This window comes from Leucoraja erinacea, chromosome 9, assembly GCF_028641065.1.
Source record: "Leucoraja erinacea ecotype New England chromosome 9, Leri_hhj_1, whole genome shotgun sequence".
NCBI classification, from domain to species: Eukaryota; Metazoa; Chordata; class Chondrichthyes; order Rajiformes; family Rajidae; genus Leucoraja; species Leucoraja erinaceus.
In genome coordinates, this window is record NC_073385.1 from 55,759,734 (window position 1) to 55,786,610 (window position 26,877).

The following is a 26,877-nucleotide window of genomic DNA, read 5'->3' on the forward strand; positions in this document are numbered from 1 at the left end:
GCCCCTGGTGCTCAAATGCCGAAAGCCAAATAACTTTAGAGGTCTCTATTTTTTAAAATAAATAAAAAATAAAATTGTAGGGAAGAAGCATCAGATCAGGCAGTATCTATGGAGAGAGTAGCAGAGCTACTCGGTCTTGTGAAGGTTCACAGACAACCGTTTTTCTTGCTGCCTGACCTGCTGAATGTTTCCAGAATGTTCTGTTTTTGTGTGGGATTTCCAATCTGTACACTTATTTTGACGTTGCTTTTTCTCATAAACGTCCACCCAAGCCACAATGCAAGGCTGCCTCGCTGCTACCACGGGGTTCCATGGCAACGGTGATGACCTCTGCCCTCTGTGGCCCTGGCCGGGCTGACAGAGCAAAGTGCGGCCTTCAGAGAGGCCCAGCTGCTTGCCGTCTTCAGCTGCCGCCAGGGCCTCTGCCTGCAGAGCGGGCCCCGTCTAGCACCAGGCAGACGGTCAGTGGATGCTTCACAAAGCTTGGCAGCTGCTACGCTCTTTTCTCTCTGCTCTCGAGAGGGATGCGGGTGTTGAGAATGATCAGGAAAGAGGGCCGGTGTATCTCGGTCCCGCAGCTGCTGCTGCAGCAGGATGTGGCTTTGTCTATCCCTGGGCGTGAAGCTTGAGGCACAGTCCACCCCCCCACCAACCTCCCCGCCTGTTGACGCAAATGAAAGTGGTGACAAACCCCAAAAGGTTGCTGCCATGCTCTAAACACTGATCGAGCCAACAAGACACTATAGTTCACTCAAAGTGCAGAATGCTGGAGCAACTCAGCCGGTCAGATCCGGCAGCATCTTGGCAGGGACGAGCCAACATTTCTGGTCGGGGCCCATCTTCAGACTCTCACTCTACCTCTCACCATCACTACATCACCTTGCTCTTTAAAAATCACACATTGCAGCATCATTAGTCTTTGCCCCTTGCCTGCTGAAATTCTATTGCAACAGGACTTGAGGTTTTCACAGGAATAAATGTTAAAAATTCTCTCTCTCATGCTGTAAACATTACACCTCTTAGTAAAAACTGATGCGTTGTTTTCGCCTCATGTTTTTCATTAAAAGGAAAGACATATCGCAGCTATGTTAAATAGCAGTGTGCACTTTGGTATAAACGAGGCTGATGCGAGAACAGGAAGCTTTCTGGTGAGCAAAGAGCTTTAAACTCCCTCCCTGTCGCAGCTTATGTGTATCCATGGCTGCTGAGACAATTCACAGCCAATGAAGGTGTTGAAATGTGGCAGCTGTTGAAGCATGGGATAATGAAAGGGAGAAACCAGTTTTTCTATTCAGGCAGCTGGTGATCTATTGGTAGCACTGGAGGAAGCACTGCAGCTTGCAGAGCTGGTGCCTCGCAGCTCCAGTGACCCCCCCCCCCCCCCCCCCCCCCCCCCGGCCTCCATTCCATCCTCACCTCCAAGGCTATCTGAGTGTGTAGTTTGCATGTTTTCCCTGTGACTGTGTGGGTTTCCACCCCGAGCTCTCGTTTCCTCCCACGTCCCAAAGAGCTGCCGATTAGTAGGTGAATTGGCCACTGTCAAGTGCCCCGAATGCACAGGTAAGTGGTGGTCTCTGGGAGGAGCTGATGGGCCTGTGGGGAGAAGGAAATGGGATTAGTGAATGTGGGTGCATTAGTCTGAAGAAGGGTCTCAACCTGAAACGTCACCTATCAATGTTCTCCCGGGATGCTGCCTGACCCATTGAGTTTCTCCAGCACTTTGTATCTCTTTTTCTTGTTAAGATCATAAGTGGTAGGAGTAGAATTAGGCCATTCGGCCCATCAAGTTTACTCCACCATTCAATCATGGCTGATCTATCTCTCCCTCCTAAACCCATTCTCCTGCCTCCTCCCCATAACCTCTGACACCCGTACTAATCAAGAATTTATCTCTGACTTAAAAATATTCGCTGACTTTGCCTCCACAGCCTTCTGTGGCAAAGAATTCCACAGTTTCACCACCCTCTGACTAAATAAATTTCTCATATCCTTCCATAAACGACATCTACATCCACTCTATGCAAGTCTTTCACTATTCTGTTTGTTTCAATGAGATTCCCCCTCATTGGGTTTGATCCTGACCACTGTGGAGTTTACACATTCTCCCTATAAACACATCCCAAAGACAAGCAGGTCGGCAGGTTCCCAAGGCACTGTAAAGTCTGGTAGAATCCAGCAGCTCCACCACACTGCCTTGTTGGAGTTCAGCTGATCCAGAGAGCAAGGTGCGGGGGCTGTGGTTAAAGGAGAAATTATATAGAAATTCGTCTAGATAATGATACCAAAAGAACCACAGGCTGCTGTTTAGGAGGGGCTGGCATAAACAAGATGCTTGAATCGATACCAAGATGAGAGAACATTGATAAGAAGCGAGAAAATTGACAAAAGTGATATGTGTAACTCTACCTAATGCTTGTGGAAAAACCATGCAAGCACATCATGTATTTCACTCCATCCTTCATGCCAGACAATCTCAAGAAGAGTTCCAACCCCAAACATCACCTATTCCTTTTCTCCAGAGATGTTGCCAGATCCACTGAGTTACTCCAGCATTTTATGTCTATCCCTTGGGATCAAGGAGGACTTGCTTCCAGCGAAAGGCTTTCGGGAAGCTGAAGAAACCAATGTGGAAACTCCAGCTTCTGCCTGGCATGGGCTAGGACACTTACACAGTCGCCCATTCCTTTCAGTGTAACATTCTCCTGACAAAGTGGGGCTCGACAGAGAACGGGAGAGCTAGCAAGTTAGAGTAGCTGTAGCACAGTATGTAGTACCAGAAAGTGCAGATGATGGGACATAGCCAATGATTCAATGATATTTTATTGCCACATGTACCTAGATACAGCAAAATGCTTAGTTTTGCATACAACCGGGTAAAATCATACAGCAGACATCACCTCCGTACTACACGTGTCACCACATTGGCCCCGACAGAGATACAAAGGTTCACCATACGGCCTTATCTTTGCTCCCTACCCTCTGCCAGCCGCTGCAAGTGGCAGCAGCCCCACTGGGACCCCCCCTTCCTTCTCAGCCATTCACCCTTCCTTCTCTCCCCCCCCCCCCCCCCCCCCCCCCCCCGCCGTTCTTGGCAGTCACCCGACGGAAAGCTCTCAGCATCCCTCCCCGCTGTCAGATGGCTCGGGGAAAAGTCCACGGTGGGCAAGCCAGGCTCACGGGGAGAGTCCCGTCGCCAGGCCTGCTGGAAGGCTTGGACCTGCAGGTCGGGATATTTCTGGTCCCTGGCTCGCTGGAAGACGGGTGCAGTCACAGGGACAAGGTACAAGATACACTTATTTATCACATGCACCAATTGGTACAGTGAAATGCGGTTCCAGGTCCCAATGCTGTATATATTCCTTCAACAATGAGTGTGTGAGACTGTGAGTGCATCTACTGTAAACAGAGCAGATTGGGGCCTGAACATGCAAGTCGTTTCCCAGACACCAGCCTGCTGCTTCCCTCCACAGGCAGACGGATGAGCTAATTTCCTGGGCATTGAACTGTCGATTATCTGACGCAGACAATGTTCAATCTCTGCTTGTTTTTGAAAAACAATGCACCACCTACAGAGACTTAAAGGGCCAAGGGCCTGGGTTGAGTCACTAACCCACAGGGAAATATTTCACATTGGTTATCAGCAGGAAATTTAAAATTACGAAATGCGGCTTAGCCGAGTGATTTTAGCTACAATTCTTCAATAAAATTGATGTTCAACCCTACCATGGTCTGTTGAGAGTCTAGGGTTTAGAAACATGCCCAGTGTTAGTTTTATTTCAGACGGAATGTGGAATCAGTGCAGTTGGGGACGGACCTCTGTTGTACAGTAAACCCTCCCCCACATGTCATTCTCCTCTCTGTCCTCTGGAGGGAGGGGGGGGGGGGGGGGGGGGGTGATGCTCTGGATCAGAGGAGCCAAGCACTCCACTCCTCGCCAGTGCTGCCCACACCAACCTTGGCTGCAGGAAGGTCATCAGATGTCCCTTCTCTGCCCAGCAATATTATACTGAACCAGACCTCATCCAGTTCCTTCACACAAAGGGGAGACAGTCATAGAGCAAGTCATACAGTGCAGAAACAGGCCCTTTGGCCCAACTTGCTCACACCGGCCAACATGTCCCAGTTACACTAGTCCCATCTGCCTGCGTTTGGTCCATATCCCTCCAAACCTTTCCTATCCATGTATCTGTCCAACTGTTTCTTAAATGTTGGGATAGTCCCTGCCTCACCTACCTCCTCTGGGAGCTTGTTCCATACACCCACCAACATTTCTGTGAAAAAGTTACCCATCAGATTCCTATTAAATCTTTTCCCCTTCACTTCAAACCAATGTCCTCTGGTCCTCAATCACCTACTCTGGACAAGAGATTCAGTGCATCTACCCGTTCGACACCTTTCATAATTTTATACATCTCTATAAGATCAACCCTCATCCTCCTGCACTCCAACAAATAAACAATAAACAATAGATGCAGTAGGTCATTCGGCCCTTTGAGCTAGCACCGCCACACACACACTCTTTAAAGCATCCAGAGAACCAGCCTCCACCACCCTCCGAGGCAGATAATTCCACAGACTCACAAGTCTGTGCGAAAAGTTTTTCCTCATCTACGTTCTAAATGGCTTACCCCTTATTCTTAAACTGTGGCCCCGGTTCTGGACTCTCGCAACATCGGGAACATATTTCTTGCCTCTAGCATGTCCAAACCCTTTATAATGTCATATGTTTCTCCCCTCTCATCCTTCTAAATTCCAGAGTATACAAGCCCAGCCGCTCCATTCTATCAACATATGACAGTCCCACCATCCCGGGAATTAACCTGGTGAACATATGCTGCACTCCCTCAATAGCAAGAATGTCCTTCCTCAAATTGGGAGACCAAAACTGCACACAATACTCCAGGTGTGGTCTGACTAGGGCCCTGTAGTCCCAGCCTACTCAACCTCTCCCTGTATCTCACACCCTCTAGTCCTGGCAACATCCTCATAAAGGTCAAACAGTCACCCTGCCGCAGAAGGCAGCTTCCATGTCTCTTCCTTCGCCCTCCTGAATCTCCCTCCCACTGAGAAACTGAATCACAAGTTTCCTGGAAGCAGCTATTTCAAAGATCTTTCCTGGCAACCTTGTACAATTCCATTACTGTCTGTGCGGCAGAAATCTCACCACTTCCCTTCTACATCCAACTTCCTTGCAACATTCAGGACATTTTCAGAAAGCTGGTGGTTTATTATTCTGGAGACTGCTGCATGAACAGTGCTTGGTGACTGGCCAAGACATACTGCATAGTCAGACAATTGGGTGAAGTGGAGATGCGGGAGATGCAAAAATAATTTCAATCCATATTAGTTTCTCCCCAAAGCAGAAAAGGCTATTTTATTCATTTCCAGTACGGTGACATTAATTGCCATTGAGCGGATGATGGAGGGCTGCCTTCCTGACCCAGTGGCAGTCCATTTCCCACTCTATCACTAGCGAGTGGCTTGTTGCACTGCTTCAGGAGGCAGTCAAGCACCAACTATGTCATAGCCCTTTTTCACGGGGTGACTTGACGCAAGATGTAGCCAGAGTGGAGTGGTCATGGTCTAGCACGATATCACACGATATAACGGGGGTAGAGTAAAGAGTTCCCACGGAACTCGGCAATTCTGTCATTTGTGCGAGTGATTTGTCCGTCTCCCGATCTTTCCCGTTAATCGTGAATGAACATCGTGGACTATAGTGTAGTTAATCACGTGGCACAAATTATGTTACTTTGTTGTCACACACTATATTGGTTTTTTTCACCCGAGCTCTTTAATGAGCTGAAGAATAATCTGTGTTTTTTTAGACAAATGTTGTTTGGTGTGACGCACCTTCTCTCAATATGTGCAAGAAGTCATCTTTTTATTTTGTCAAATATGAATAAAGACTGTGTCTCACATTGACCGTGATGATTGTGTTATTTTATGATCTACTGAGAGGTGAAACTTTCAGTCTGAAGAAGGCTCTCGACCCGAAACGCCACCCGTTCTTTCTCTCCAGAGATGCTGCCTGTCCCGCTGAGTTGCTCCAAGCAACTGGTGTCTATCTTCAAAGGACTGACCAGGACTGCCTCTCTCTCTCTCTCCCTCCCTCTCACACAGGCATGACTGGAGGAACTCCGCGGGCCAGGCAGCATTTACGGAGGGAAACGGACAGGCGACCCATTCTTCAGGCTGCCTTATGTCTCTCTCCCCCCCCTCCCCCCCAACTCCCACCCACACACACGAATGCTGGAGAAACTCAGTGGGTGCAGCGGGGCCGAAACGTTGTCTATTTCCTTCGTTCCATAGATGCTGCTGCACCCGCGGAGTTTCTCCAGCATTCGCGTGTGTGGGTGGGAGTTGGGGGGGGAGAGAGACATAAGGCAGCCTGAAGAATGGGTCGCCTGTCCATTTCCCTCCGTAAATGCTGCCTGGCCCGCGGAGTTCCTCCATTCATGCCTGTGTGAGAGGGAGGGAGAGAGAGAGAGAGAGAGAGAGAGGCACACACAAGGTGGATGCGAAATCTCACCTGCCTGTTTCAGTGACAGACACCCACCGCCATTAAATGAAGCCATCCCCATCTGTCTCCCCCTCCTCTCCCCCACCTTTCCCTCCCAACTCCAGTCCCGTCCTGACCCCCTGGGAAACTGAAGGTTTCCCGCTGTAATTAAAGAGTTCCCACGGTAGACTGTAAAACTGGGACCCTGGTTCTGGACTCCCCCAACATCGGGAACATTCTTCCTCCATCTAGCCTGTCCAATCCCGTAGATACGATTAGACAGGTATCTAGTTATTTAATTCAATTAATGATTTCTATCACCCAGCCTCTCATCTTTCAATCGGGTTCGGCCAGGAAGGAACTGCAGATGCTGGATTAAAACGAAGATAGACACAACATGTAGCTCAGCGGGACAAGCAGCATATCAGAAGGGTCTCGACCCGAAATGCCACCCATTCCTTCTCCCCAAAGATGCTGCCTGCCGTCGAACTCACTCTCTTTAAACCGGCATCTGCTGTTCCTTCTGACACATACACAAGAAATAAGCAACTTTTCGGGCCGAAACGTTGCCTATTTCCTTTGTTCCATAGATGCTGCTGCTGCACCCGCTGAGTTTCTCCAGCATTTGTGTGTGTAGGTGGGAGTTGGGGAGTTATGAAAAATGATAAAAATGTGATTATTTCAACTCCCTTCAACTATTTTGTGTTTCAGCGTGAGAGGGATTATAACATTAGAGACATTCCTCTTGTAGTGATGTGTTAATGAAGAGTTGCAGACATCAATCTAGGAGCCATCTCTGCTTGTTCCTGTTAAAAAGATTCTCCTACAATTACAATGAGGTGGGACGTCCTCGATGGACACATGTTCAATTAGCAACATTGAGAACACCTTTTTTACTCACCTTCTGTCCCCTCTATCCAACTTCCGGGTTCACCGTTCGCAGGAGTTCCCACGGTGACCGCAAGAGTTACTACGGATATCGCACTGGCCACTACGTTCATAAAATGTTGCAATGCTCAACCACAAGTGTACAAGTCACTCTTGGACAAATTCAAACATGTTTGAATTTTCTCCCGAGTACCCAAGTTACACGATTACCTGCCGTTAGCGCCACGGCAGTCCACGAATGCCGTACTGTTACCGCACGAGGTTCCCACGATGTTAAACTCTGGTTACCTCTTGCGTCAAGTCGCCCCGTGAAAAGGGGGTTTTACACACAGAGGCCCGATCAGGCAAGGTCACGGATTTTCTCCATGAAGGGCAGAGTATTTTTTTGTGAATGTTTTATTGTGTAATTGTTACTCGTGCCTTGTTTTTGGTAAATTCCAGATTAAAAGAACTGAAATGCCATGGCTAACATGGTGGGGATTTGAACCCAGGCCCCTGGCTTGATAAGGTAAGCATCTGGATTGTGTCTGGTACTTTAACCATTGCAACAACACTGTGACACATCACATTCAGAGCATAATAACGACACTGCCTAACGATGCAGAGGAGGCCCAAACTGCAGCCTCATTCATGGACATATCGTGGGTATGTCCGTGAATGAGGGTCTTCTGGCAAAAGAAAGTAGCCCGTCCTCCAATTAGTGATGTGAGAATTTCTCTTCTTCATCTACCCCACCCCCCCTCAATAAACTTTATTCAGAGTAAACATATTACAAAGTAAAGTGTGTAGAAAACGCTACATACATTCTCTGAACATTCAATAGTGGTCATAGTTACTAGTGTCCGTGCCCATCTTTAAGAAAAACACTCCTGACACTCATTTGACCAAAAAAGGAGTGTGAGTGCGTGAATATAATAGATAAATAGATTGATCACACCCTCCTCAGTGACGAGCCCCTGACCTTTGCCAACTAGGACATTTGTTGAACAAGTGCGGGCAGAACTTGCCGATCATTCATCCCCGAAACTTGCTTGGACATAAACAGAAACAGTGCCTCTGGCAAGACACATGGGGCTGCAGCCAATAATTCATCACGTATCACACCAAGAGTGAAAAAACGGAAGAAGATTGGAGCACGAGTGCACAAATTAAACGCGACCCAGATCCGGTTTAGCAACTTGCAGCTTTCAAACACAGGTTTAGACATCACCCACCCACAGACAGACACGCTCCAACCACCTACTTTCATATGAATAATTGATACCTGCTGTAACAGAAGTCATATCTTTTGGTTGAATGCAGTGCAAAATTTAACCCGTTGAAGCTGCTTTTGTGTTGAATTTAAAGAAGGCTTCACAGATGTCCATCACTTCACCCAAGTTGCTTCCTGGGAACTGTATCGGATGACATTCTGACACCGCATGTGGAGATGGAGACTCATAGCGCGAGGATTTGAGTTTAGAAGCAAGGAGGTCCTACTACAGTTGTACAGGGCCCTGGGGAGACCGCACCTGGAGTATTGCATGCAGTTTTGAGAAAAATATTCTTGCTATTGAGGGAGTGCTGCCTTAGGTGCACCAGGTTAATTCCCGGGATGGCGGGACTGATGTATGATGACAAAATGGATCGATTGGGCTTATATTCACTGAAATTTGGAAGGATGAGAGGGCATCATAGAAAAAATAAATAAAATTCTTAAGGGATTGGATATGCTAGAAGCAGTAAAATGTTCCCCATGTTGGGAGAGTCCAGAACCTGCAGGTCACAGTTTAAGAATAAGGGGTAGGCCATTTAAGACTGGGATGCGGAAACTCTTTTTCACCCAGAGAGTTATGAATGTGGAATTCTCTGCTGCGGAAGGCAGTGGAGGCCAATTCACTGGATGCATTCAAGAGTTAGATTTAGCTCTTAGGGCTAACGGAATCAAGGGATATGGGGAGAAAGCAGGAACGGGGTACTCATTCTGGATGATCAGCCATGATCGTATTGAATGTTGGTGCTGACTCAAAGGGCCAAATGGCCTACTCCTGCACCTATTTTCTATGTATCTATGTTTAAACGAGGGTCAATATTTGGAGAAAGGGGGACGTTTTAAAGTGGACAACAAGATGGGGTTTTCATGAGGAAATGCCAGAGCTGTGGCCAGGGGCAATGGAATACAAGGATGCTGCTATAAAGGATACAACTCGTGCTTAAGAATGAGGCACACAGCGTTTTGATGGACAGATCGCTAATCAGGTACAGAGGCAATGCAGAAAGATTTACACAAAGAAGCTTGCAAGGAGACTGATGAGGGAAAAATTAAGAAGAGGCAGAAAGACCGGTCAACATGGATTGCTCTAGAAGGAGTAGGTACACAGTATTAGCGAAGATACTTCCATTAGTTGGAGAACCCAAACTCAGTGGTCCATGTACAAGTTAAATATTTAACAGCCAACAAATAACGATGGAGCAACTTCCTGATCACTGGAGCGATAGAATGAGCTAACCAGCACCAGAGTGGTTGGGGCCAAGAGCACACGTGTCTGGAGGGGACACAAGAGAATGATTAGGAAACATTGAATAGGTGTGGAGGAATAAAGGGAAAAGTTGCCAATGGAACAGTAAACAGGATGCGGAGCCCTGGGCTTGGACAGCCTCTTTAGAGTCATGGACTCTGTGTGGAACAGTCCCTTCGGCCCAACTTGTCCACACTGGCCACATGTCCCAGCTACACTAGTCCCACCTGCCCACGTTTTATCCATATCCCTCCAATCCTGTCCTATCCATGTACCTGTCTAAATGTTTCTTAAATGTTGTGATGGTCCCAGCCTCAACTACCTCCTCTGGCAGTTTATTCCATACACCCACCACCCTCTGTGAAAATGTTAACCCTCAGATTCCTATTAAATCTTTCCCCCTCACCTTTAACCTACATCCTCTGGTCCTCGATTCACCTATTCTGGGCAAGAGACAGTGCATCTACCTGATCTATTCCTCTCATGATTTTATACACCTCAATAAGATCACCCTTAATCCTCCTGTGCTCCAAGGAATAGAGCCCCAGCCTGCTCAACTTCTCCCTAGAGCTCAGACCCTCGGGTCCTGGTAACATCCTCGTAAATCTTCTCTGTACCATTTTCCAGCATGACAACATCTTTCCTATAACATGGTGCCCAAAATGGAACACAATACTCTAAATGCGGCCTCACCAATGTCTTATACAACTGTAACAAGACCTCCCAACTTCTATACTCAAATTCTTTCTGTGCTGCAAGTTGCATGCAAAGTTCCTTTAGCACTGACCAGTGTTAGGAAAAGGATATTAGGCACACTTCAGGGAAATGGCTGGTGATAGGTGAAAGCCTTTTGTGAACTGGAGCCAACTCGTCAGAAAGCATGCTTAATTTTCTGTATTATGGCGGCAATTTTTATTTACGGTGTTTGAGGATGTGTTGCCCCAGGAAAGACACAAAATGCTGGAGTAACTCAGCAGGTCAGGCAGCATCCCTGGAGAAAATGGATAGGTGACGTTTCATTTCGGAGGCTGAAGAAGGTCTGAAGCGTCATCTATCCATGTTCTCCACGGATGCTGTCTGACCCGCTGATTTTCTCCAGCGTTTTGCATCTTTCCTTGCAGCCAGCATCTGCAGTTCCTTGTTCCTACAGGTGATACCCTGCTACCTCATTGCCTTAGAGAACGTGGCAGTGGTCAGGTTCATGAGCTGCTCAGTTCAGTACAGCACGAGTGCTCCAATATTAACCCATTAGCCTTTAATTAAATTCAACTGGATGTGGATGTAGTACGTTGAAAAGCTCTGGGTAGAGCATCACTCAGCACTATGATGGCGGTGGATGTGCTAGTCGAGACGGAGATGCTTTTGTAGTTGTATCTTTGTATGTGTTGATGTTTTGGAGATCTCTGATGCTGGCTGGTAGGGTATTCCAATCCCTTGCTGTCTTGAAGAAAAATGAGTTAGAAAGTGCTAATGAAGTGCTGTGCAGAATGAAATAATTTCCAGGTTAGCTGCTTCTGGTTGACATGCCTATGGGTGTTTGGGTTAACTGGATGTGGTCCTCCAACTTTAAATCAATAGGGGTATTCTTGACCTTGTGGGATGTTGTCAGTCTGATGAACTTGCAACGAATAGTATGTGGATGATGTTTAAGGTCCTTTATCATTCTGGAGACTGAGCTCTGCCACTTGTAGTTGTTAGATGAACTAACCCATGGACTTCCGTTGAACTAACCTACTACGCCCAGTGGTTTCAGTTGCATATCAACATCCATCAATTGCAAAGTGTTGCAGAGTTAGTCGAGAGCACCGGTTTCCTGTTTGTGTCTAACCAAACCCAACAAACCTGCAGACATCTGTTGCATCTTCTCCAAGTTCTAAATAAGATTTTGCTGTCTTATTCTGCCAGCGTTGCCACCCTATTCACCATCTCCTCAACTGCTTATATCAACATAGCGCTTTCAGCAGCAGGGCAAATCCTGCCGCAATGCCAAAATTACTGCTTGCTCTCCCTTCTGTCCCTGCCCCGTCCCTAATTGACAGCGGGGCCAGGAGCTGCCTCAGCATAAGCAACAAGCTAGAAGCACTGATAGCTGATCAAGTCCTGCCATCCTCCCTAACGTAGCTTCAAAGTTTTCAGGAATACTGATATTGCCAAATACTCAATAACGATTGCGGCATGATAAAGCATTAAATAAATTAATAACATTTTAGAAATCTTACGCACTAAAAAAAAAAAAAAAAAAAAAAAAAAAAACCACAAAAATATTAAAACATTTCAAATACATAATAGCTGCGTACTTTTTTAATTTAGTTAATTTTCACGTGTAGTACATTGAAAAACTTCAGTGTATGATGTGGTAACCAGTCAAAAGTGTTCGCTGAACACCTCCGCTCAGTCCATCGTAACCTACCTGATCTCCCAGTGGCCCAGCACTTAAACTCCCCCTCCCAATATGACCTTTCTGTCCTGGGCCTCCTCCATTGTCAGAGCGAGGCCCAGCACAAATTGGAGGAACAGCACTTCATATTTCGCTTGGGCAGTATGCACCCCAGCAGCATGAATGTTGAATTCTCTAACTTCAGATAGCCCTTGCTTTCCCTCTTTCAATCCCCCCCCCCCCTCCTTTTCCAGTTCTCCTACTAGTCTTAAGCCCGTCCCACTTTCCCCGAGTTACTTACAAATTCTCCCGAGTTTTCCCCTTGATTCAAACTCGGAGAATGTTCGTAGCGAGTCCGTAGATATTTCGTAGTGACTTGTAATGCCAACCGTAGGTGCTCGGGGCATCAGGTAAGTTGGGACGTTTTTCAGCATGTTGAAAAATGTCCGCGGGTAAAAATAAAAAGCCTCGAGTACCTACGGCTGGCTATTACAGTAATTCTCAGAGTTTGAATCAAGGGGAAAACTCGGGAGAATTTGTGGTAACTCAGGAAAGTGGGACATGGTCTTTACTGTCTCCACCTACATTCTATCTTTGTCCCGCCCCCTCCCCTGACACCAGTCTGAAGAAGGGTCTCGACCCGAAACATCACCCATTCCTTCTCTTCAGAGATTCTGAAGAAGTGTTCTCGTCCCGAAACGTCACCCATTACAAACTCCTATCTTTCTAGAGACACCATTCTGAAGAAGGGTCTTGACCCGAAACCCATTCCTTCTCCAGAGATTCTGTCTCACCCGCTGCGTTTCTCCAGCATTTATGTGTACCTTCGATTTTCCAGCATCTGCAGTTCCTTCTTAGACACTACTGCTATGCCACCTGGATCTTCCTCACAAGCCTATCACTCCAAGCCACGTTTTCTCATCCTGAAGCTCCAATTTTATTCTGTGTTCTTTGGTACAAAGCCACTCCTGAACCTGCTCTGTCAGTTTCCTTTTAATAGACATCACGGTAATGAGCAGATTGATAAATAGAAACGAGTCCAACAGGCTTTCTGCCTCATAAAACAAAGGCATTATTTCACAAGGCGGAGAACTTGTTTATATTCAGCCTGGGAAATATACTGATGATCCTTTAGTCCCAAGCCTGGGATTCCCAGCAAATTAACACAGGATCACCAGGACGGCAACAATTCCTGGTACCGATCCCTTCTCAAGGGCACCTAGGGATGAGCAATACATGGTGGCTTTGCCAGCAAATTCCAGATTCTGTAAATGACTATACAAGTCGAAACAATCTACTGCAGCTGCATCACACTGAAGCCAAAGCCAAGTATTCTTGCCAGACAGCGTTGTGCACGCGAGCATGTTAAAAGATATATTTATTTATATGGCATGGAAGGTGGTCATTTGGCCCATTGGGTCTATGCCAGCTGCCAGGAGAGTAATCCTAACAACCGTATTCCCCTGCTACTTATTTTCCTATGGCCCCATAACATTCTTTCTCATCTCCTCTTCTCGCCATTTATTCTGTTAATCCAAACTGGATTTCCTGCATCTATTTTGAGGCTTGTTGCTTGCCCAATACTGACGTCAGTGTGCCAAGCAGTTCCCACCCCACTGACACATTCACTTGTTCTCACACTGAACATGTTAGAACAAGAAACTTTTAAAATCTTTCCCCTGTACGGAGAACCCGACCTTTACCCTGTCGGGTCTCCGTTGTCGTTGGGGCTGAGCAACGTGGAGCGGCCTCCAGCAGGAACGACCTAGGGCTCCAGTCGCAGAGCTGCGGACCTACTCACCGTCGCGGTGCTGGCCGAGTTCGGAGTGGGAGGAGCGGTGGTGGCGCGCTGCTGCGACCAGACCCCCGGAGATTCGGAGGCTTACCGCAGGTCTGGTGGACGGTAATACCGGGAGCCCGTGGGTCCCTGCTGGGAGATCGCTTTTCGGGACTTCCGCAACGGCGACTTCTCCCGCCCGAGTTGAAGATGACCTGGAGCGGGGCCTTACATCACCGCCCGGCGCGGCTTGGAATGGCTGCGGGACTTTGCTAGAGACCGCCGGGGGCTCCAACAACAAGACCCGGAGCGCGGCCTTGCACCACCCGGCGTTGCGTTAATGGCCGCGGGACAATTACCATCGCCCGCCGGGGGCTTTGACTGACATCGGGAGGGGAATGAGGAGTGCAGGGGAGGGATAAGTTTTTGCCTTCCATCACAGCGAGGAGGAGATGTGTAAATTGTGTTGTGTCTTGGGTCTTTTTCTTGTGTGTATGACTGCAGAAACAACATTTCATTCGAACCTCAATGAGGTTCAAATGACAAATAAAATTGTATTGTATTGTATTGTAACAGCCATTGCCCTTGCAGATACACCGACGTCACAGCCCTGGGCTCAGCTGGCCAGATGTTGGCAGCACTTTTACTGCAGATTTAGTAAAAGGGAGATGCCACTGCTGCTCTGGATGGGAAGAGAGGAAATGACAACAGAAGTGTCGGAAAGAGCGCCGTCAGCCAACATCATCTGGTCACCGTTTCAGTGCTTCCTGCTAAATTTAGTTTCGGGGTGGAAGATTGCACAATCAAATAAAATCAAATAGAACAAGTTATCCTACAACTTTAGGCTGTGCACGCCATACGCAAGAAGGAGGAGTTTAGTTGCGAGATACAGCATGGAAACTGGCCCTTCGGCCCACCGAGTCAACACCGACCAGCGACACTAACACTATTCTACTTGTACTAGGGATAATTTATATTCATACCAAGCCAATTAACCTACAAACCTGTACATCATTGGAGCGCGGGAGGAAACTAGAGATCTCTGAGAAAACCCACGTAGTTTATGGGAGAACATACAAACTTCGTACAGACAGCACCCGTAGTCAGGATCGAACCCGGGACTCTGGCGCTGTAAGGCAGCAGCTCTATCGCTATGCCACCATGCCACCCCTGTTGTAGACCCACACTGATAAAAAATACGTGTACTTGGTTTTCTGAAATACACTGCTGTTGTGATAGGCACTACAGAAATGCAATCTCTTCTTTTACTCAACTGTAGTTGGACAGTGAAATGAATGCTTTTACTACGAGGTCTCGCAACCTCCCGCAATTAGCAACTCACCCGGCAACAGTCTAAAAGACTTAACTGATAGATCACCCAGTCAAAATCTACAAAGCCAAACCAAATCCTCCTCCAACGTCGACCACAACATTCCTGCATGTAGGAACATTATTATTGCTACATTAGATAGTCCCTTCATCTACAGAATTGGCCGGGGAAAACTGAAAAATAATCCCCAAGGAACACAGAAGATTAAACACCAAGGTAGAGTTGTAAGCATTTCCAGAGAACAAGGAGAGGACTTTTTTTTTTAAATTAGCTTATTTGGTTACAAAAAGATAAATCAGCAAGGTGGAAGGAAAAATCTCTCCATTTTCCAACCAGCTTGGGAGATGACGATGGTGGGAGGAGGAGAGTCGTGGTTTATATTAAAAAAGAGAAGGCCATCAGTTCTCCAATGGCAAGCTGATGCATATCCGCCTCTGCTGTGCGGCTCAGAGAGAGTTAATGCGCTGGATGCTGAAACACACTTGCCTTTTAGTCAGCACCGTGACACACAGAAATGCGGCAGAGGAGAAGTCAGGCGGCCTTCTGTGTGGGGAGAGACCGCAGTGAAAGATGCTTGCAGCAAGTAAAACAGCTCATTGTGCATGCGTCTCCTAGCAACTGCCATCAGGCCGGCTCTCCAAAGCAATTTATGGTATCTCACGGCTGTGTGGATTGGGCAGATCCGAGAGTGCAGTAGCCAGCAGTGGTGTTTGGCAGAACCCATGGGCTGGGTGGGACAGGGCGAGAGGACAGGCCACTCATCTACAGAGCATTAGGCAGCACCCTGTAAACCTGCAGATCAGCTCACACAGAGGAGGAATGAGGAAGGGCCCCCAGGGAACCAAAACAAAACAACCCATTGCCTGTATTACACAACACTGAATGCTGACTGAAACCACGGTGTCAGAAGCAGGATAAACAGGCCACTGCAAGCACACATGGGCATGCGACTCCTTGTGCCATACAGCTACAAGCCAGTCTGTAGCTGACTGCACCCACCATTCCCCTCCCCATCCCTCTCCACAGTGCATCCAGATTAATGGAACCATTCAGTCTAAAAGCCCCCCCTTGCATTCTCATCCAGCTGCACTGGTGCTTAAACAGGGTGGAATTTAGGTTTTGTTTTATAGATATAGCAAGGAAACAAGACCTTTTGCCCACCGAGTCCAGACAACCATTGATCACCTGTTGACAGGAGCTCTATGCTATCCGACTTTCTCATCCACTCCCCACACGCTAGAGGCAATTCAGTGTCCAATTAGCCAACAAACCCACACGTCTTTGGGATGTTCGAGGGAACCGGAGCACCGGGAGGCAGACGCATGCAGTGGCAGGGAGAACGTTCAAACTCCACACTGACAGCAGCCGAGATCAGGAATGAACTCTGAACTCTGGCGCTGTGAGGCTGCAGATCTACTAGATGCGTCACTGTACAATCTTGATGCTTTCAAAATGTTATGCTGTTTGAAATAAGCAGCCTGGAGCCCCAGCTAAACCCTTCTACAAGTTGTTTTCCAAATGCAGGTTCCTACCACAACCAGAGAGCAGTGCTGAACTACTAGCTTCCTCTTTGATGACCTTCGGACTGTCCTTGATCAGACTTTGCTGGCTTTACCTTGCAGTAAACGTTATTCCCTTATCATGTATCTGTACACTGTAAATGGATCGATTATAATCATGTGGTGTCTTTCTGCCGACTGGTTAGTTTGCCACAAAAGCTTTCCACGGTACCTCTGTACACACGTGATAATAAACTAAACTAGAAGTTAATGAGCTGCTGGGTTAGTTGACCATGGTGAATGACCTCTATGCACAAGTAAGTGCGGAATCAGTGGTTGATTAAAACGTGGGGAGAATAAAAGGGCCTAGTGCAAATGGGTGTTTAATGGTTGGCACAGGCTCGGTGAACCAAGTGGTCTGTTTCCGTGCTGCATGAGTAACACCAAACAGGATAAAGTTCCTGGCCAAAGTATGGATCTGCAGGGAATGAAGGAACATGGATTATGCCCAGGTAGGTAAGAGATAGTCCTGGCATCATGTTCAGCATGGACGTTGTGGGCTGAAGGGCCTGTTCTTACGCTGCACTGTTTTATGTCCTAAGTAGTACCATGGTGAAGTACATCAGAACTAGATGGGACAGGTTGGTCAGTGTGGGCAAGTTGGGCCGAAAGGCCTGTTTCCATGTTGTATGACTCTATATAACTCTAGAGGGGGGTCAAGCACAGGAGAAAGGGAAGGAGGGAGAGAGGTGTGGAAATAGAGGTGTGGCAGTGAAAAGAGGAAGATACAGTTCTCTAATTGCAAACCACACAAAGCTTGCTTCTCACTGTGGTGGTTACAGCCGTGGGAGTATGTGCCAATTTATCCTGATGTTGGGACATCGAACGGACAGATTTAGATGTTCCTAGGATTAAAGCGCTGCAGTATTTAGGGATGATCATAAGCTCAGCAAACACTCACCGTATGTGCAAAAGTGTGCTGTTGACCCATTGTCCCGGGACTCCTTTATAAATAAAGTACCAGTTGTTGGTCCAGGATCATCCTGATTTTAAATCTCATCTTCATTTTCAAAACCCTCTCTCCTCAAAAATGTATTCCTGTTTTACAATGCTATAAATTGCGAGTTACAGCTCTTGTTTGAACATCACTCCAGATGGAAGAGTCCCAGGAAATCACGTGACGAAGCTCCCCACCAAGGCACAGAAGGATTTGACCTACCATTTGACGCTAATCCATTGGAGATGCAGATGAAGAGCACTGATATCAGCGTTACTCTATGTTGCCTGTGGCTCTTTCGTACAATCATCCCATCGCACATGTTTCAAGCCAAGAGACTCGGGCCGTTCCGTGAAAATTTCAAACCTGTGTCAGAAGAGGAACAAACAAAAAGGACCAAAGGTCATGACACTGATCAATTCAACGAGATAACAAGCTTGCTCATAGCTCATGGCTCCAGGATATTCAAAGTCCTTTTATGGCCAATTATTACGTTTAAGTGCCCCGTTACAGGTAAAAATTACACCTTTTGCACACAGCATATTCCGATGAGGACCAACATGGTAAAGATCAGATCAGTTTCCCTTGGACGATATTGAACGAGGAAAACAATGGCTGGGACAGGAAAGATCACTGTGCTGGTCTTCTCACTGGGCTCACCTGGATTGGGAATGCTCCAGTACTTCCAACATGGGGACCAGACTTGGACTTTGGACTTTTTCTCCTTTGCAAACAGTGCTAAAATATGGCGACTGTGCATTTGTGGGTTGTGCAAAAGGATTTCACTGTGCGGTCGGTGTACACGCGACAATAAAGAACCAGAGTAGTTTACTGGCATCTTTCAGTTGTATCTGACTGGCCAACTGTGGCTCTGTTTACTTGTTTATCTCCAACCAAACACGACATCTACAAGATCGACTGGAGTTGTCGCCTCAAAAAGGCAGCCGACACCACCCTGGCCACGCTCCCGTTTCACTCCTGCAATCGAGAAGGTGGTATAGGAGCAGGAAAACTGTAATGTCCAGGTTCAGGAGAAGCTTCTTACCTATAACCAACCATCAGGCTATTAAACAGTAGAACCTCCAAAAAGGCTCTGAACAAAATAGACCTGAAGGCATTATTTATGAATGTGCACTATTATTATTTATCTGTGATTTTTTAAAATATATCTGGCATCTAATGATCCGGCACCTCCTTTAAACCGGACAAAACTACAAGAGCGCACTTGAAATCCCAGTCAGATGTCCCACAGAAAATGCAGTGCCTAATCCGGGTGAGGCAGCCAATCTGGACCCCACCAGGACTCCGGCCTGACCACAGCCGGCAAATCGGTTCCCACAGCCGACTTTGCGGGCCGGTATTTCGGCTCCTCAGTGGACCGTTCTGGTACCGTTGGACTCTCCCAAGGCCATGATCTCTGTTGGTCCAGCAAAACAGATAATCCAGAAAGGCTCTTGAACTAACAATGCCGGAAAATCGGTGGTGGACCTGTACTGAATTTTATTTGTTGTTATTTATTATGGCTTTTACAAAGTATTGTGCTTGCATATCTGTGCTGCTACAAGTAATAATTTCATTGTTCCATTTCAGGATATATAACAATAAAACACTCTTGACAAGAGTCTCGACTTGACTCTTCCCCTGCACCATGTAGAAGAGACAGCCAGTGTTATTTGCCCAAGTCTCCAAGTCCCTGCGTGCGACCTGAACAGACGATCTCCTGATTGACTGAATGGCAATGAAAAGAACTGCTAGAAAGCTTTAAGAAGGAACTGCAGATGCTGGAACAATCGAAGGTAGACAAAAATGCTGGAGAAACTCAGCGGGTAAGGCAGCATCTATGGAGCGAAGTGTGGAGTGTGACGTTTCGGGTCGAGACCCTTCTTCAGACTGACGAGGGGATGGGCAGAAGAAAGGAAGAGGTGGAGACACTGTTAGAAAGATTTGGATTTTATCATTCTCTCTGCATAGAACAAACTGAGTATTTAAAAGAAAAAGTTCATTTTCAAGTCCTGTAAAATTTCCTCATTAACCCAGAGGAATCTTTCTACAACACTGAGGCTTGCTTGGCAACCCTCCAATACCCTGCAACTAAACCAGGGGGGGGGGGGAGAATCAAAGATTTATTTTTTAGTGCTATTTTACTTCTCTCTAAACAATTTAGCATATTCTTAAATTGGAGATTGGGTGAAAAGATTGTTCCAAATCCAGTCAGAGAGCCCACACTCTGTACAGTTGCCAATTGAGAAGGCAGATGGGCACCACAAATGCACAATGACAACAGTATGGAGGTGGGATAATTGTGGAGAGGTGGGTCTGTGATGAAGCTTCAAAGGCCGGACCCATCCAGCACCGGCAACATCAGCCATGCTCTGCCTTACCCTATAGCTCATTCCTGACTGTACAACACATGTACAACGATACAACTGTGTACTGGGGCGGCACAGCGGTTAGCATAGATAGATATAGATAGATATAGATATGCCATTTATTGTCACTATACATGTACAATGAAATTAAAAGCTGCTCGTACTCAGTGCATACATATAATTTAGTACAACAAACAAGAAACAGAAAAACAAAAACAGAAGGGAGAAGGGAGGGGGGGGGGGGGGGGGGAAATAGGTGCATTGCTGCCTTACAGCGTTGGGAGACCCGGATTCGATCCTGACCGGATATGGGGAGAAAGCAGGAATGAGATACTGATTCTGGATGACCAGCCATTATCATATTGAATGGTGGTGCTGGCTTGAAGGGCCAAATGCCCTCCTCCTGCACCTAGGTTCTACCTCGGGTGCCGTCTGTACAAAGTTTGTATGTTCTCCCTGTAATTGTATGGGTTTTCTCCGGGTGCTCTGGTTTCCTCCCATTCTCCTTAGACATGCAGGTTTGAGGTTAATTGGCTTCTGTAAATTGTTCTGTGTGTATAGTGTATAACTAAAGTATGGGCGATTGCTGGTCGGCATGGAATTGGTGGGCAGAAGGGCCTGTTTCCACTCTATCTCTAAAACGAAACTCTAAAATGCAGACAGTATTTCCTTAATGCAAATGGCGCTGGTCAGTTTACTCAGGATTACAAGCATAAAGCCTAGAAGATGAGAGAATGGGATGGTGAATATAGGAAGGAGGAGGAATACTTTGTCACATGTGACTAGGCACAGTGAGATTATTTGCTTGCATACACAATGTATACAGAGGGAAGTGGTAATTCAATATTTGTAGTGAACTAGTGCTGAACTACTATCTACCTCCTTGGTGACCCTTGGACTAACCTTGATCAGACCTTGCTGGCTTTACCTAGCACTGAACGTTATTCCCTTATCATGTAAATGGTTCGAATGTAATCATGTATTGTCTTTCTGCTGACTGGATAGCGCGCAACAAAAGCTTTTCACTGTACTGCAGTGCACCTGACCATAAACTAAACTGTAAACAGTCTCAAATCAGAGGAAGTAAGGTCTTTGGACAGAGGCATTCGCGATGCTCTTGGAGAGGGTGGTTTGGAAACTAGCTTCAACAAGAGATGAGCTGGGGCTGGGAGCAGCAGGGAAAGCAGCTCGAATCATTGCAATAGCAAGGGATGATAAAATCCTCTCACTCCCCCACACTCTCTAATGGTGCAGTTGGGCTGTGGGAGGCTGTGCTGCAGACAGATATGAAACCTAACTGAAAGCGACAGATCTATTTGCCAACCAGCCAGAGTAGATAAATGCCACATTTGATGACTGCCGTGCTGTGAATTAACTTACTTCAGCAGAATCAGCTTCCCCATTGAGATGAAGAGAGAGGCTATTGTCACACCCTCACCTGTAAGGCATGCACAGATGCTTTGTTCACCAACGCAGAAAAGCCCAATAAAGGTCGCATTTCCACCCACTCCCGAAATTGCCATTTGCTAATGTGACCACAATAGTCGATGACTGTTTTTGAAAGGTTAAGCTCAGAACCTACTGAAGCACTTTACAGCTAATTTTGTACACAATTTGTAGTGTCGTTTCTGTTGTGATGAAGGTCGATCCTTTATCACAGCCAGATTCAAAAAGCATCAATAGAATGAACCAACAGTCCTTTTCTCAATGAGCTGGTGGCTGGTAGACATTGCCCAGGGCACTGGGGAGAGAGTAGTCAGTCATCTCAATTATTCCTAACTTTGAACATTACTGGGCAAAAAGGTATAGATGCTGGAAACACAAAATACTGGAAGCATCAGGAGGTTAAACAATCCCATGGAGCATAGCAGATTAGAACAGTACAGCACACGAAAAGGCCTTTCGGCCCATAATGTCTGTGCTGAACATGATGCCGTTAAACTAATCATTTCTGCCTGCCCGTGATTCATTCCCTGTAGGTATGTGAGGAGCGAATACATGCAGGGTTCTTGACTCCAAACATCAACTCTGTTCTACCACCATAGATGCTGCTAATTTTGCAGAGTGCTTCAACATTAAACGGCAAGGATGAAGTACGGTGCCCTATCTTGTAAGGAAATAGGAAATATTGGAAATACAAGTCGTGGCTTAGCTTAGACTAACCATTAACCATCTATTTACATTGGTCCCACTATATTCTCCCCACATTCCCAACAAGCTACAAACTCACACCGGGGACAATTTACAGCAGCTAATTAACCTACCAACCCGCATGTCTTTGAGCCATGAGAGGAAACCCGCATAGACGCAGGCAGAAGAATCAAACTCCATACGGGCAGCACCAGGGATCAAAATTAAATCTAAAGGGCCTGTCGCACTTGCCGATTTTTTCAGCGACTGCCGGCATCATTGACTGATGTATCAAGTCGCCAAAAGATTTTGAACATTTCAAAACCCAGCGGCGATGAACAAAATGTTGCGACATTTGAGGAGGCACCGCGCGCGCATCAATACGTCGTCACGCCGCGTCACCGCTGCCACCATGGGCGACTTTTTCAGTGACCTGATACGTCAGTCGATGACGCTAAAGGTCGCCGAAAAAAATCGGCAAGTGGGACAGGCCCTTAAATCTCTGGCTCAGTGAGGTAGCACCTCTACTCTTCTCGTTGCTTTTTAATAATAATAATAATAATATCTTCTATTGTCATTGTACATAGGTGCAACGAGATTTGGTATGCAGCTTCCATCCGATAGTCATAACTTAAACAACTAATAAAATTTAGATACCCCGAGAAACATGATTTATAAAAAATTAAAAAAAACAGTAAAACAGTCTAAGTGCAAATATGTCTGTGCCGGGTCGATGTGCGTGAATGCAGTTCATGGGGGTGGGGGTGGGGCACTCAGCAGGGCCGGTTCGGGCCGGTTCAGAGCAGCCATAGCTCTGGGGATGAAGCTGTTCCTGAGTCTGGAGGTGCGGGTGTAGAAGGCCTTGTAACATCTGCAGGAAGGTAGGAGTTCGAACTGACTATTACAAGGGTGTGAGGAGACTTTGTGGATGCTGACAGCCTTCCTGAGGCACCGCGTGTGGTAGATGCCCTCCAAGGCTGGTAGCGGTGTCCCAATAATCCTCTGCGCCCTGTGGACGACGCGCTGAAGAGCTCTCCTCTCCGCCTCCGTGCAGCTGAGATACCACACAGAGATGCCATACGTTAATATGCTCTCTGTGGTGCTGCGGTAGAAGGTTGTCTACCTCGGACTTCCTCAGGAAGAACAGTCGTTGCTGTGCCTTCTTGACCAGCGCCACGGTGTTGGTGGACCATGCGAGGTCCTCCGAAATGTGTGTGCCCAGAAGCTTAAAGCTGGACACTCTCTCCACACTTTCCCTGTAGATGGAGATTGGGGCGTATTCTCCATTATGGGACCTCCTGAAGTCAATAATCAGCTCCTTGGTCTTGGAGGTGTTTAGTGACAAGTTGTTACGTGCACACCAGTCTGTCACGTTCTGCACCTCTGCTCTGTATTTAGTTTCATCACCGTTGGTGATCAGCCCAATCACTGTTGTGTCGTCTGCAAACTTCATGATGATGTTGGTGTCGAATGCAGGAACACAGTTGTGTGTGATGAGGGAGTAGAGCATGGGACTCAGTACACAGCCCTGTGGTGTGCCGGTGCTCAGAGTGATAGTGGAGGACAGGTGTGGGCCAAGTCTCACTGCCTGCGGTCGCTCCGTCAGGAAATTCAGGATCCAGTCACATATCGGCGAGCTGAGAACTAGCTGGTGGAGTTTGGTGGTGAGCTTGGTGGGGATGACCGTATTGAATGCAGAGCTGTAGTCTATGAAGAGCATCCTCACGTACGTGCCCTGTCTATCCAGGTGAGTCAGGACAGTGTGAAGAGCCAGAGAGATGCCATCCTCTGTTGATCTATTTGCCCTGTATGCACATTGATGCGAGTCCAGTGAGACAGGGATGCTGGATTTGATGTGAGATAGGACCAGTTTTCAAAGCACTTCATGGGTATTGGGAAGTGAAGGCAACTGGACGGTAGTTGTTCAGGTTGGTGACTTGACTTTTTCGGCACCGGCACTATGGTAGTTGTCTTCAGGCACTTGGGGACCGTTGCCAGTGATAGAGACAGGTTAAAGATCCTCGTGAATACCTCAGGCAGCTGTACAGCACAGTCCTTTACTACCCTTCCTTGGACTCCGTCTGGGCCTGCAGCCTTGCGTGGATTGATCCTACGCAGGGCGCACTGTACATCCTAAGTGCTCAGTGTTAAGACCTGTCCCTCCGCCATGGCCGGGGTTATTCCACTCCTGGTGGTGATGCCAGTTTCGAAGCAGGCAAAGAAGGTGTTTAGCTCGTTGGGTTTACACACAGCTGGCAGAGCAGAGACAGCTCCGTCTTCACTGAGGCAAAACCCGAACCAACTCTCACAATGGTCAGAAGCAGGAAGAACGTTCAATTTTCTTGCCAAACCCAGATGATTGATCCCTGTTATAAGGCAACAAACTACAGATCCCTTGAACTGGAAATCCAAATTGAAAATTGGAAAACTTTAGAAATGAGGAACTGTAGATGGTAGTTAATACACAAAAGGACACAAAGTGCTGGAGTAACTCTGGGTCAGGCATCATCTCTGGAGAACATGGAACATGGTTCAGGTTGACTTTTTTTTTGGACTGATTGTAGGGGGTGGGAATGAGAGGAGAAAGCTGGAAAAAGGATGAGTCAGGACAAAGCAAGGCCTTTGACAAAACATAGGTCAACACAGGCAAAGTGGTGCATTTCCAAGAAGAAACACTGGGATACTCAGCGGGGCAGACAGCATCTTTGGAGGGAGAAAGAGTCACATTTCAGGTTTACGACTCTGCACCAGAACGGTTTCCAAAGTAAACTCCAAGGGTCATCTTATGCATGAAGGACACAGTGACTGGACACACTGTACAGGCAGGTTCTGGAACTCATGGACCCATGACCCTGGTCAAAGCACAGTGAGGCCTGGCAATGCATTAGCATGAAATTCATCAACCTGAAACATTAACTCTCTTTCCCTCTCCACTGATGAATATTTCCAGCACTATATTTTTGCCACAGGGTTTCCTAAAACAGTTGTGTACTTGTAAAGCCACATCACACAAACTAAATAATTTAGTCCTCTCTTTACTGGCGAACGGTGTCAAGTTTTGCATGCAAATGTGCCTGTTTTTAATGTGTCAACATTGGCTCAGTTGCAGCGTGCTCAGGAGTCTACAAGCAAGCCGTCCGTGGCTGCAATTCCTAGTCTGGGCTTGCAAACGCAAGGCCGTAGTACTGCAGCACCCAGCGAGTGTTGGAGCCCCTGTATCTGAAGGGCCTGCTGCTACTCGTTTTAGCTGCACAATTTTGATATTTGGCCACCCAGTACAAGAGAGGGGGGGAAATCTCCCTGTCGATTTGCTCTTGGACCTTGCCAAGATGGTCATTCACGGGTCCAGGCAGTAGACAGTCGAAGGGCCTGCCACAGTTTGACTGCCTTCCTTCTTCAGGGCCTACATCCATGGGTAGGGAGCACGCAGTGTCCAGGGGAATTCTGGAAGTTTTCCGTGAACACTAGTCGCCTTTGGGGAGAGGGGGAGGGGGAGAGGGGGAGGGGGGGAGAGGGGGAGAGGGGGGGGGGAGAGAGGGGGAGGGGGAGAGGGGGAGAGGGGGAGAGGGGGAGAGGGGGAGAGGGGGAGAGGGGGGGTTCGAGTGTATTACGGATAAGGTTGACAAGATTGTAATTTGATAACTGTATGATTGTAGTTTGCAAACTTCCAATGACAGTCTTGACCTTTGCAGTAGATAAGACACAACATGCTGGAGTAACTCAGCGGGACAGGCCGCATCTCTGGAGAAAAGGGTTGGATGACGTTTCGGGTAGAGGTCCTTCTTCAGACTCACTTTTTGGGTAGAGACCCTTCCTCAGACCCTTCTTCTACTGACCTTTGCAGTGAACAAAGCTCCTTGTTAAGGAAAGAAAAGCAGCGTTGGAGATGCCATCACTGGGACGAGATGCTAATGCAAAGAAACAGAAGCAGTGTGGTACGTGGTCCTCTAAACCTCCTCCAGCATTCGGGAAGGTCGAGGGCCATCTTGTACCCAAGTGTCCAAAACCCATCAATCTTGTCGGCATACTCAGCCTTCTGCAGTCTTCATGGAGGTAGAGAATTCCAAATATTTACAACATGTCGTTCGAATAAATTTCTCCAAAGCTCAGTCCTAAATAACTAACTGTGTGGCCCATGAGTTGCCCCTCCCAGTATTTGACTTACCAGCGAGAGGAAACAGCATGCATGGGAAAAAACTGCAGATGCTACACCGAAGATAGACACAAAATGCTGGAGTAACTCAACGGAACAGGCAGCATCTCTGGAGAGATGGAATGGGAGATGTTTAGAAAAGAGACCCTTCTTGACCCGAAAAATCACACATTCCTTCTCTCCAGAGATGTTGCCTGACCTGCTGAGTTACTTACTCCATCATCGTGTGTCTTTCTTCAGAGGAAACAGAATGTCCCCCACATTGTGCAAACCCTCTCCGAGTCCTCAATGTCCCGGCAGGACTGTTGCTCCCTCTTTAAGACTGCAGAGAATGTGGGCCAAGTCACTCCATCTTCC

General features: G+C 47.2%; 1 protein-coding gene across 2 annotated transcripts in view; it reads right to left on the bottom strand.

Annotated features, from left to right (window-relative positions):
- LOC129700404 (sushi domain-containing protein 6-like) overlaps nt 1-26,877 on the bottom strand; it is a 60,210-nt gene that overhangs the window by 27,395 nt on the left and 5,938 nt on the right. The window contains exons 2-3 of one of the 2 annotated variants that reach the window (XM_055640852.1): nt 18,091-18,234; nt 1,417-1,593 (exon numbers count right to left, since the gene is read on the bottom strand). In XM_055640852.1, coding sequence (XP_055496827.1) covers nt 1,417-1,593; nt 18,091-18,190 — 277 coding nt within the window. In that variant the 5' untranslated portion in view covers nt 18,191-18,234. The remainder of the gene's footprint in view (nt 1-1,416; nt 1,594-18,090; nt 18,235-26,877) is intronic. The other variant, XM_055640853.1, reaches the window with a different exon arrangement.